This window comes from Nicotiana tomentosiformis, chromosome 11 (assembly GCF_000390325.3).
Source record: "Nicotiana tomentosiformis chromosome 11, ASM39032v3, whole genome shotgun sequence".
In the NCBI taxonomy this organism is placed as follows: Eukaryota; Viridiplantae; Streptophyta; class Magnoliopsida; order Solanales; family Solanaceae; genus Nicotiana; species Nicotiana tomentosiformis.
The window spans coordinates 11,623,123-11,635,920 of NC_090822.1; the positions used below are offsets into that span (position 1 = coordinate 11,623,123).

General features: G+C 31.8%; 1 protein-coding gene across 2 annotated transcripts; it reads left to right on the forward strand.

Annotated features, from left to right (window-relative positions):
• Window positions 1-2,635: 2,635 nt before the first annotated feature.
• LOC104110112 (uncharacterized) lies at window positions 2,636-9,768 on the forward strand. Of its 2 annotated transcripts, XM_009619539.4 has the most exons (10): window positions 2,638-3,147; window positions 3,830-4,010; window positions 4,742-4,875; window positions 6,813-6,925; window positions 7,033-7,156; window positions 7,903-8,058; window positions 8,643-8,795; window positions 8,899-8,978; window positions 9,371-9,420; window positions 9,548-9,768. In XM_009619539.4, exons 1-10 carry the CDS (start codon window positions 2,776-2,778, stop codon window positions 9,676-9,678), a joined length of 1,494 nt encoding a protein of 497 aa, XP_009617834.1. In that variant the 5' UTR covers window positions 2,638-2,775; the 3' UTR covers window positions 9,679-9,768. The 2 variants fall into 2 exon arrangements, with proteins under 2 accessions (XP_070044427.1, XP_009617834.1); XM_070188326.1 differs by lacking the exon at window positions 7,903-8,058 and having other exon boundaries at window positions 2,636-3,147.
• Window positions 9,769-12,798: the final 3,030 nt, after the last annotated feature.

Below are 12,798 nucleotides of genomic sequence, written 5' to 3' on the forward strand. Positions count from 1 at the left end.
TCACTAGTAAAAGTAGAATGCAATAACATACATACTTTTATAAGACTTAGCAAAATTATCCAGACAGTTTTAATGTTTAAATGGTGATGAATTAAGAAAACATGAAAGATGGTAAGAGTATAGATCCATCAACTACTCTACAACAATGTAAAAGAAACTAAGCAAAAGATAAAGAAAAGATAAATCACACGAGTAGAAAGATATTAACCAAGTTAAGACTCAAGAATAAAGTCTATAGAAATTTAAATATTCAAAAAGATAAATCTAAATCATACGAAAGGAAACATATTCAATACATTGTAGTTTGTTACTCATAACTGCTAGAATACTATGTCTTGCTAGTGAATATGCCGGAAATAATTTAGTTTCGGTAGGAGTAGCATAATAGGTTTGGGAATTAGGACTTTGTTTTTAATTACTTGTTGGCTTGTATTCATTTTTATAAATCCAAAGGCCAAGAAAAAAATTAATGCTTTAATATTTTTAAACGTAGTATATAAATATATTTTTCACATATAAATTTATTCGGTATGGTTCGAAATTTTTTCGTTTATTTTCATAAAATAAAATATCTACCCTGATTATCGATACAGTTGTAGATTTATGTAATAATCTACGATTTTAGTAAAAAAAATCAAAAAATCGGTTCGGTACGGTACAATTCGACCAGTTTAGTCGGTTTTTAAATATCCATTGACACCCCTATTGTAAACAATCTTAATGTATCCCCATTATATATTTTTCTACATTTTCATATTTATACCTCTTTCTTAATATTTTCAGTAGCGGGTCTAGATTTTACGTAGCGGGTTCTTAGGATCAATGTATGAACCCATAAATTTCTTATTCTAGATCCGCCAATGCATTTCTTTAACACATTATATACTCAATATCCTAAGTAAAACCAAAAAGAAGAGTTGGGCACTTCTTAAACTATATCTTTGATAATCGATGAGTTGCAAGAAAAAAGCAAGAATACAGAAGTAAGAGTTTTTCTCCTTTAATTAAACATTACATTTTAAAAGTCAAAAAATGGGAAGCAATAAAGCTAAATTAGACATTTATGTATTCCCTTTCTTTGGCATCCCTTGTTAAACATTAATCGATTGGGAGTCACATTTTCATCGTAAATATTAATTAAAAAAATCAAAGAGCTATCAAAGAAACTTTCTATTTGCTTGATCATTGATCAATAAAAATTAGGCGTGTAAACTGTAAAACACTTGTTTGATACAAGTCTAATTGAAAAATAATGTAAATTATATCACAAAAATTTGAGAAAAAGACATGACAAACCATTATAAAAGTATAGTATTTGTGGATAAAATGTCCTATTTTGCATGTGGATAAATAGTGTCATGGGTGGTAAGACCAAGGAATTATCTTGTTCCTAAATGTCATTATCCCTACCTTTTTCTTGTCATTATGTTATTTTATACCCCAACAGTAAATTAGATTCTGAAAAGGCAAGGAGAATATAGGTAGAATTATGGAATGTTTAAATATTGATTTTAATTGATCATCTTCATCATTTCAATCAATTCAAGACTCAAATTATAATAATACAAAAGGCTTAGGACCCATAATGCTCTTCATAATAGTCAATTTCCTTTCTTGATCTCTGCTGCCAATTAACATACTAATGTTATTGATGACAAATTCCAAATTCAAGAGGATAATATGTATATATAATATGCCAATATTGCTTGAAAATAATATTACAAAATATTATATATTTATTTCTATTTTGGGACAGAAAGTAAAGCCTTAATTAAAACTATCATAAATTCATATTCACAAATTGAATGGAGACAATAGAAAGTTAACGACAAATATATATTTTTAGTTATTCTTAAAAATAATAGCCGATATATATATATATAGAATACAATTAATGTTGTCCTACCGACCAGTTTTGTATTTGCCCAAATTTAACACGGCTAAAACAAAATCTTCCATACCCATTGACAAAGGGTGTGGTGGGGTGATAGAAATCCTTCAACCCATTACTTGGGGTCTCGAATTTAACTCCTAGGAATAACAAACTTCTTGGTAAAGTTCGGAAGTCCAAAATTAGCCAGACCAGTAAATTTTGGATAGGGAATGTGCCACAAAAAAAAAAAAAAAACTCAAAAAAGAGACCTATTTGGAATGGCGAAGGATCATAATAATTCAAGTATAATCGGTAAGAATCACTTAACTACTATATCTATTAACCTCAAAAGGATTGAGCATTAAAAATTAGGATAACTAGTGCAGAAAGTATTTCGTATTTATGCAGGGTTTAGGGAAGGGTCGTACCCCTAAGGGTATGATAAAGTCATTTTATTCTAATGCAAGAATTAGTAGCTGTTTTTACGGCTTGAATCTGTAACTTATAATTCATACGGAGATAACTTTACTATTGCTAAAAAGGATTGAACATATTTTCCCAAATTTGAAATGTTAAATTGTTCAAAGCAAGTGCTATGATCCTAATATATTAGCAAAGAATTGTGGCATGCCACCATATATGTCCCTTATCTTTTCTTTATATATGACAAACTAGAGTCCTTCACACCAGCTAAGATGTTTAGCTAATGCCAACCTTGTCTTAGGTACATATAAAAATCTATAAATATGCAGAATCCAAAAATACCAAAAACTTTATGTAACAACTTTTCAGTAAAGCCAGCATAAAAGTTAGCAAGAAAAAGACCCTACTTATCCAAATTATCCTCATCAAAAACCAAGCCAAGAAACAAAAACTAGTACTACCAACTAAGAAAAATATCCATGGCTTTTTCTTCTTCTTATTTTTCTTTCATTTTCTTGATTTTACTGTTAATTATCTCTTTTGCAGCTGGAGAAATTAAGCCAGTTTATCTACCAGGAACTTATCAATCTTCATTAAAGAAACAACATGTCAAGTCAAAAATACCATTTAAAGCCCATTACTTCCCTCAAATTCTTGACCATTTCACTTTTCTACCAAAGAGTTCCAAAGTTTTTAAACAGAAATATCTCATAAATGACAAATATTGGCAAAAAGGAGGCCCTATATTTGTCTACACTGGAAATGAAGGAAATATTGATTGGTTTGCTGCAAATACTGGATTTATGCTTGATATTGCTCCTAAGTTCCATGCTCTTCTAGTCTTCATTGAAGTATGTACATTTTCTTGAAATGCTTTCTTATGTGAAGTATTTGTTTTTTGAGAAAAATGTTTAAATTTACTTCTTTTTAATTTTAGACTTCGTTTTATTCGGGGTTCATTCATATTCTCGCCGTTAGTAAATCAACTCATATTTACCTTGTGTTTAACGGAGCTCCAATATTGACTTGGTAGATTGATTTTATCAAAATACTTCTAGAAAAGGTCCAAATTTCATTTGACTATGGCTTAAAATTACCTTCCATTATCAAAGCTCTCCAATCAGCGGCGGAGCCAGAATTTCCATTAAGGGATGTTAAAATATATAAAAAGTAAACATATCAGAAAATTAAAGAGAGTCAATACTCAATACATAGTATATATACATAATTTTTTTTAACCTACCTACACAGTGTATTTTTTCCGCGAAGGGGTGTCAAATCCTATAAATTGGCTCCACCATTGTCTCCAACCATACTAGATCTCCATTAGTATCAAAGGAAAATACGAGACAATTATTTGTTAGCGACAAGAGTATACATGACCCTAAAATGTAGCCGATGGTAAAATTAAGATATTTCGTATTGTACAAGAGTACATTTTACTTTTTACCAATTTTTATCCCTTTTTTCATATATCATTTTAGTAGAGATGAAACTGATAATGTGTTTTTTTTTTGCATTGTAATAATTTAGCATAGGTTTTATGGAAATTCAATGCCATTTGGAAAGAAATCTTACAAGTCACCAAAGACTTTGGGATACTTGAATTCACAGCAAGCATTGGCTGATTATGCTGTTCTAATAAGGAGTTTGAAGCAGAATCTTTCTTCTGAATCATCACCAGTTGTGGTTTTTGGTGGCTCTTATGGAGGAAGTAAGTAAGGGACTGTTTGGCCATAAAAATAATTCACTTTTTTCGAAATCAGTGTTTGGCCTTGCAAATTTATTTTAAATTTTTTCGAAAATTTAAAAAACTCCAAAAAGTTATTTTTCAAATATCATTTTCACTTGAAATTTTTTTCACTTTTTTTCAAAATTTCACAATTCTTATGAAAACACAAACAAATAAAAAAAGAAAAGAAAAAGTGATGAAAGAAAAGTAATAACTTAAGTGAAAAGGTTTCAACTTTTAGCTAATTTTTTGCCTTGACATAATGATAGATGGAAATGACATGACATTACATGTGTGGACATATTGAGTGTCCAATCCATGTGAATGAATGAAAATTACAATCTAAGGTTGCTAAATGTTCATGGAAAATTTTCTTTTTATGAATTTAGTATTAGCATTAGATGCATTCAATTATTCAAAGAAACATAATTTTTCCTCCACTTTTGCATTTGTTAAGTAGGGATCTTTATACAAATAGCCAGTTCAATTTACTGTTTACTTTTCGTAGTCGATATATCTAAATTATACACTAATTATACATAAATTATACATTTATTATCTATATTCACCAACTATTTTAATTTAAGCAGTTGAGTGAACCACTATTTAGGTTAGTTCTTGACAAGTAATATTATCCAATAATTCATAAATTGATTTCACTCTTAAATACTTGTTTTTCCTTACCCCTTTTAACTTTTTCTTTTGTCAACCAGTGTTGGCTTCTTGGTTTAGACTGAAGTACCCACATATAGCCATAGGTGCAGTGGCATCTTCAGCACCAATCTTGCAGTTTGACAAAATTACTCCTTGGTCAAGCTTTTATGATGCTGTTTCCCAAGATTTCAAGGTTAGTGATATTGAGCTTTTATAATGGATTAAGCCCTTCTTTTAGCTCCCATTTGGCCATAAAAATTGGAAGTTTTTTTCAAAATTTTGTTTTCAAATATCTGTTTGTTTATACAGTCATACCCCTGTATAACAACATCCCTATATAACAACACTTCTTTATAAAAGTCAAGCTTTTTCGGAATCAATTTTTATGTTATGTTATAATATATGTTCTCTATAACAGCATTTCACTATACTCTTAGACCGGATTATATTTGCAGTAACCGCTTATCCTTTTTAGGACTAGAGTTGGGAGTGATCATCTTTCTTTCTTATTGTTAATTGTTTGAGTTCATGATTGTCTTGAATACATAGTTGTTTGTCTGTTTATGTTGGTCATCTGATATGAAGGGAAACGTGGGATTTCAAGTAATTGGGTTATTATTGGGTCTGAAATAATGGTGTGTGAGAGATACGGGCTGCGATATATCCAAAGTCTATTAAATTAAATAAATAAATAGTGGAAATAACAATTGTGTGAGGGAGTGAGGCGAGTCGCGAATTAATTCATGACTCGTCGCAAAAGAGAAAGAAAAGAGTAAAATAAATAATTAAATAAATAAATATCTCGGATTTGCAAGAGACAAATAATTAACAAATCGTTAGTATACTTTAGGCATGCTCTTAATCAAATCATTGTGATTATGTATATGTTCGCGTGATATAATTACGACTTTCAAAATTAATACCAAGGTATGCGTTCGCGTAACTTTGGGCGAAACGATCTTAATAATAATATAGTATTATTAATGGTGTACACGCATGCGTGATACGATTTTAGAACACCAAACAAAACGAATACACATACACGTGATCCGTTTCAAGATAATTCCATAATTATGAATAATCAAGCAATTTAAAAGCGGTTTCTAAAAGTGAAAAGGCATAAAATTCTCATAAATACAAAATATCTGAATTTAGTAAAGCCATGTATAATAGTATCCCAAAATACAATACGAACATCGCCGAGCCTGCAAATGACATCAAACAATGCTAAAACCACAAATCGCACCCCAATTCAAGCTTAATGAACTTTAGAACTTCAAGCTTCAACATACGACGCCGAAACTTATCAAAACAGGTCCGATTGACCTCAAAATTTGCACACAAGTCATAATTGACATAACGAAGCTACTCCAAGGCTTGGAACTCCAACCGGACATTGTTAATATTAAAATCCACTTCAAGTAACAAACGAGGTTGTTATAAATAGGTTTGCCTGTAGATTTTAATCATCTTTTAGCAAATTTTGAAAATAGAATCTTCAAATCTCAAAAACATCTCTAGAGTAGTTTTTTAAGTTTTATACTGACAAAACTGCAAATTCTTTTCAAGTAAAATGCATGTTCAAGTACAATTTCAACTTTCAAAAATTATTTTTCATCTCATCTTCGAAAACTCATTTTTTTCAAGTTTCAACCAAATCTACGTCCAAATACTAGCTTAAAATCTTTTGATCCTACATGGTGACACTCATGCATCCTAATGCTTCTTTTAGTATAGGATTTAACTTTTATATACTGACAATAAAAGACAAATGCAACATTATTTATGAGGTTCAACTGAACTGAATTTTCTCACGGAATATAAATATATCTTAAATGATAGTAGTAATTTTCAATAATTGTTAAATTATGACCCCTACTATTAAAAGTGCAACAAAATTTAATAGTGTGAACTTAAAAGGTTGATCCCATCATAAATTTTTCATTGTTGACAATATATATGAAATTTTTAATTGTCAACGTTTTTAACATATTTAACAGTCAACTTACCTTATTTTGTAAGGTACGAATCCCACTTATTATAGACAGTCAATTATTTTTTAAGTGATATCATAGGGTAAAATTTCATTCACAGTGCACAACTTTTCTTTCTTTTTCCCTCACAAAATAGGAGTCAAGCTTGAATTGCTATGAGGTGATAAAAGGGAGTTGGACAGAGTTGAATGCTTTATCAAAACATGAAGAAGGCTTGACTAAAGTTAGTACACTTTTCAGAACTTGCAAGTAAGTATTTGAATATAGAAATAGAGACAAATGACTTTTGATTGTAACAAATTACAAGTTCAAGTTATATAAACTCATTAAACTGATATGGTTAAATTAAACTTCAGGGGTTTGCATTCAGTTTATTCAGCTAGGGATTGGCTATGGGAAGCTTTTGTATACACAGCAATGGTAAATTATCCAACTGAAGCCAACTTTATGATGCCATTGCCAGCATATCCAGTAAAAGAGGTAGACAATTCTGCTTAATTAGCTCTAAATTGGTTTCAAAATCATTTCATTTAATTACATTTCCTTTTTTTCTATCAGCTTTTGTTGGACTTAGATATACATTGACAGCAGATGCGACCCGGGATTTGAGTATTACGGCGGCACCACTTTAAAAATAAAATTAAAAAATATAAGTTGTAGGAGATTAGATTCGAACTTGGATTAAGCACTCCTACAAACCAGCGCATCTGTCTAGTTTTTGTGTTTTTAGGGGTGCGCGTAAAATATTTAAGGCGTCTTCACTGTATATATAGATATATATATATAGTTTATATACAATTTTTTTGTCGAGACTAGCGGGTTCTGGTGACCCCCCCAACGTAGGTCCGCCTCTGATTGACAGAATAAATATTTTTACAAAAGTGGGTATAGTTTAATCTTATATGACATGCTAGTTACAATTTCTATCCATTTACCAATTAATGTTTATCACAAAGGTTACTTGTAGGTACCTTATAAGTTATCTTATTGGCATAAATATTTTTTACACTATTTGTACATAAGACTCAATGCAATGACAATGTGAATATTTTGTACATAATTAGTATAGTTTAACATATTGTAGCAGGTTAGTTATTATTTTTATCAGTTCATCAATTAATGTTTATCATAGAAATTTACTTGTAATTACCTTATAAGTGATCTTATTGTATAAATTTGTTTAATATTGTTGGGTGAATAAAACTTTTTTTCTTTTCTGAATTAAGATGTGCAGGATAATTGATGGATTCCCAAAAGGAGCTTCCAAAATCAGCCGGGCATTTGCTGCTGCAAGTTTATATTACAATTATACACAAACAGAAAAATGTTTCAATTTAGAAGGTGGTAATGATGCTCATGGACTTCATGGTTGGGACTGGCAGGTTTAGAATTCTTTACATAATTAACTTTTATTTTATTCCATTTATATTATCATCCGCACTTATCAGTGGCAGATTCTGAATTTAAATATGTAGATTTTCAAAAATATATCTAACTCTGTCTGTACGTATTTTTTTAGTATGGTATTTTTGTAGCTTTTTATCCGCATATTTTTCTATTACTATGTTAGTTCTCTCGCTCTAATTATCCTATCACCTTATCTCCTTATCTTGCGGTTGTTAATACTTGTTGTTTCTACCTCTTTTTATTTTTCTTTGAGTCGGGGTCTACATGAAGCAGGCTCTCTACCTTCACCAAGGTAGAGGTAATGTCTGTGTACATCCTACCCCCTCCCAGACCCCACTTGGTAGGATTACACTTGGTATGTTGTTGTTATCTATACGTATTTTTCCGTACCGTAATACTAAGTTCGGTCAATTCCATAAACTCATTGTTGGATCCGCCTCTCGTACTTATATTAAACTTAGTTTGGTTATGATGTTATTAAAATTAAATGATTCTTGAAATCTTGGTCTAATATATGCCTAATTTTTGTGTTTTTTTTTCCCATGGTTTTTGAGTTAAGGCATGTACAGAAATGGTTATGCCAATGACTTGTTCAAATGAAAGCATGTTTCCTCCGTCTTCCTATAGTTACAAGGAATTCAAAGAAGATTGCAAGAAGAAATATGGAGTAGAGCCTCGACCACATTGGATCACTACTGAATTTGGTGGCTATGTGAGTTTTCTAATTTATATTCTATTTGTTAACAAATGAAAATTCTCTTTACATATTTTTTTTATTCACGAAAATAACAAGAAAAAAAATATCTATATTTCAGAGAATTGAGCAAGTTCTCAAGAGATTTGGCAGTAACATGATATTCTCTAACGGAATGCAAGATCCATGGAGCAGAGGAGGGTAAGTTAAAGAGAATATAACTTCTATACATGTGACAAAATAAATAATTTTTATATTTTTAGTTTTTTTTAAAAAGATAATTACATGTTACCGTCTATTAAAGTTGAATTAGTGACATGGAAAATAAGACAAGTTACCTTACGTACTTTCTATTCATTCATTTATTTCACCTGAAAAAAAGGTCAAAATACTTTTTTGTGGACTATAACTTCAAAGACCTAGGACGAGTTTTCTAAGTTTGATTTAAAGTTTTGCTTTCTGCTCGAGTTATGTATACATATATGGAGCAAAAGAATTAAAATGCATACATATAATAAGAGCACATTCATTTTGAACTCATACACTCTATTTACCGTTACTCGAATTGATTTTTTTTCTTTTCGTCATGACAGTGTGTTAAAAAATATATCAGCTAGCATTGTGGCACTCGTAACTCAGAAAGGTATCATGTGCTTCAATATATCATCATCTTCATTGAATTAAAGCATTCAGAAAATGATTGCAGTTGATTAGAGACATTGATTTATTTTACTAATAGTTGCATGTTTTAATTTTTCTTATTTAATTAGGTGCACACCATGTTGACTTTCGCTCAGAGACAAAGAATGACCCTGACTGGCTGATCATGCAAAGGAAGCAAGAAATGGCTATTATACAAAAGTGGTTAGAAGAGTACTACATAGATCTCAAAGAAAATTAGATGTGATATGCATATTGGAACTTGATAGAAGCACATCATGTTACTTTGATAGAGAAATTACTCCCATCTACATTTTCGTTCGACCTTTTTTTTTTTTTTTTTTTTTTGTAATTATGAATTTTATTTACCAGGGAAAAAAATGTACAAACAAAACAAAACCCAAAAAGAGAAAGCTGAACTTCCACCCCCTATTTATAACAACAACAACAACAACCCAATATAATCCCACTAGTGAGGTCTGGGGAGGGTAGTGTGCACGCAGACCTTACCCCTACCATGAGGTAGATAGGCTGTTTCCAATAGAAACTCGGCATCCTTCCCTCCAAGAACTCCCCACCTTGCTCTTGGGGTGACTCGAACTCACAACCTCTTGGTTGGAAGTGGAGGTTGCTTACCATCAGAGCAACCCCTCTCGTCCCACCCCCTATTTACAACTTTACATTAACATCCCTAGGGGTAAAAATTCAAGAATTTCAAATGTCCAGCAATCTTGGCATAACAATTTCCTCTAAAATGAATGTCCTGGACAATTAGCTTGCCCATAACATCAATGCTTCTGTGTTTTCCTTGAAAGAATCTTTGGTTCCTCTCCTGCCATAAGTAATAGACACTCTGAGTCATCACCATCTTGTAGATTTTAGCTTTTACATTTTTTCCTTTTGCTATTTTGATTGCCCAGTTGAGCTCATGACCCATTCCCATTGGTGCTCTTTGAATCCCGAGCCATTTGAGTAGTCTACCATAATTCAGTAGAGTAAGCACACCTGAAAAATAAGTGCTCTATGGATTCATCTTCACTATCACATAAAAGGCATATTAGATCCTGAACAATACCTCATTTTGACAACCTGTCCTTTGTGTATAACCTATCATGAGCCACCAATTGTAGCACAAAAAATCATTTAAGACAGCCATAGTTGTTACACACCATTCTCTTCCAACTAACTTTCTAAAACTCTCCTCTCAACTTATTATAAAGCTTCTTGATTGAGAATTGCTACATGTTCCTTATATCTTTATAGTTATACTCAACCGCTTCAAAGGTCCCTTTTGACTTCATTAGCTTCCTTACCACCCAAGAAGCTTGTGTAGGATTAATATCCCATAACAATTTATCTTTGACATAATACATGTGAACCCATTGGATCCACAATCTATCTTTCTTCTTGCATAGATTCTAAAAATGCTTACAGATTGTTGTCTTGTTCCATATACATATATCAATTATGTTAAATCCTACGGCTGGTTTTGGCTTGCATACTTTTCCCCATGATAACAGTGCTTTTTTGCTCAATTCATTACCACCCATCCAAAGATATCGTTTATATAAAGTTTCTACCAAGTGTAAAATCTTTTTAGGTAGAATAAAGATTTGGCACCAAAAGGTTTGCATAGAAAATGATGCTTTTAATAAGTTGTAACCTCCCAGCATAAGAAAGAAATTTAGAGGTTCATGAAGTAATTTTTTCCAACATTCTATCAAGTAGGGGTTGTCATTGTGCTACTGACAACCTTTTTGTGCTAAGAGGAACTCCTAGGTATTTTACGGGCAACTCACCTTTAGAAAATCCCACATTATCCAGAATAGCTTGTTGTGCAGCTTCTGGTACTCCTCCAAAGAATATAGAGCTCTTGACTTTGTTCAGAAAAAGTCCTGAAGCATGAGAAAATTGAAGGAAGTACTCATACAATAGTTTCACTAAAATCAAATCACCCCTTCAAAACAAGAAGATCATCAGCAAAGCCTAACTGCTCTATCTGCATCTTGTCACATCTTGGGTGATAGTTGAAATCTTGTATTTGACTTAGGCTCTTTAAAATTCCAGTCAAGTATTCCATGGCTAAGACAAAGAGAAAAGGAGATAAAGGATCCCCTTGCCTTAGCCCACTTCTTGCTTGAAATGGTTCTGTTGGCTTGCCATTAAGAAGTATTGAGTATGAGACACTTTGTAAACACATCATAATCCACCTCACAAAAGTATCAGAAAATATCATACCACTCAATATATGTTCTAGAAACACTCATTCAAGGGAGTTATAAGCCTTCTACATATCCATTTCCATCATACATCGTGGTAAAATACCTTTTCTCCCGTAGCCTTTGACCAATTCATGACTAAGTATTATGTTGTCCATAATAATCCTCCCTGGCACAAAAGTTGATTAGCAACTATCCACCAAGATTTCCATGTCCATCTGTAATCTCTTTGTTAAAATTCTAGAGATTATCTTATACAATGTGGTTCAATAGGACATAGGCCTATAATCATTTATAGAAGTTAGATTTTTTTGTTATCTTTGGGATAAATGTCACTGAAGTGCAATTTATTTCTTGGAACATATTGGGTGAGCTAAAAATATTCAGAATAACCTATGTGACTTCTTTTCCTATAATAACCCATATTTTTTTTGAAGAAATAAGCGTTTAGACCATCAACTCCTCGGGCTTTTTCATATCATCAATATCCATTAGAGCCTGGTATACTTCAGTTGATGTGATTGGTTTGATCAGTTCTCTTTGTCGCTCTCTATTCAACACTTGACCTTGCTTAATAACCAAGGAGTTAATAGCAGGCACAATAGTTGTTGATGTCCCAAGTAGTGCCTTATAGTAATTTAAGACCTCTTGTTTAATGTCTTTATCATTATGTATTATCTCACCTTGAGCATTCATCAGGTTCTTAGTAGTGTTATAGGAGCATATATTTTTTTTATTTGCAAAAAAATATTGTCACGACCCGAAATTTCCACTTTCGGGACCGTGATGGCGCTTAACGTTTCACTTGCTAGGCAAGCCAACGTTAGAATAATTTAGTCATTTTTAACAGTTCAGTTTGAATGGTAATAAAGAAATCAATTATCTGGAATAATCTGAAATAGAAATTTCCTACAATCCCAAAACTGGTAGTACAAGTCACAAACTCTACAGAGTTCACTAGAAAAAAATCTTTAAATACAATTGTTCCAGAATAGAATCAACAGTGCAGAAAATATTAGAAGGTAACTCTGAAACATGTGAACGCGATAACATGTATACCTTGAGTCTCCACAACAATGCTCGATCAACTAACAAGAATATCAATAACTCTGGGGTACCTGGATCTGCACAAAAAGATGTGC

Excerpts from the sequence above, each read along its gene's own strand:
- LOC104110112 (XM_009619539.4), top strand. The coding sequence starts at position 2,776 with ATGGCTTTTTCTTCTTCTTATTTTTCTTTCATTTTCTTGATTTTACTG. Across the intron at positions 7,157-7,902 it reads CAGCATATCCAGTAAAAGAG|ATGTGCAGGATAATTGATGG; the intron begins GTAGACAATTCT and ends TTCTGAATTAAG. Across the intron at positions 8,796-8,898 it reads CTACTGAATTTGGTGGCTAT|AGAATTGAGCAAGTTCTCAA; the intron begins GTGAGTTTTCTA and ends TCTATATTTCAG.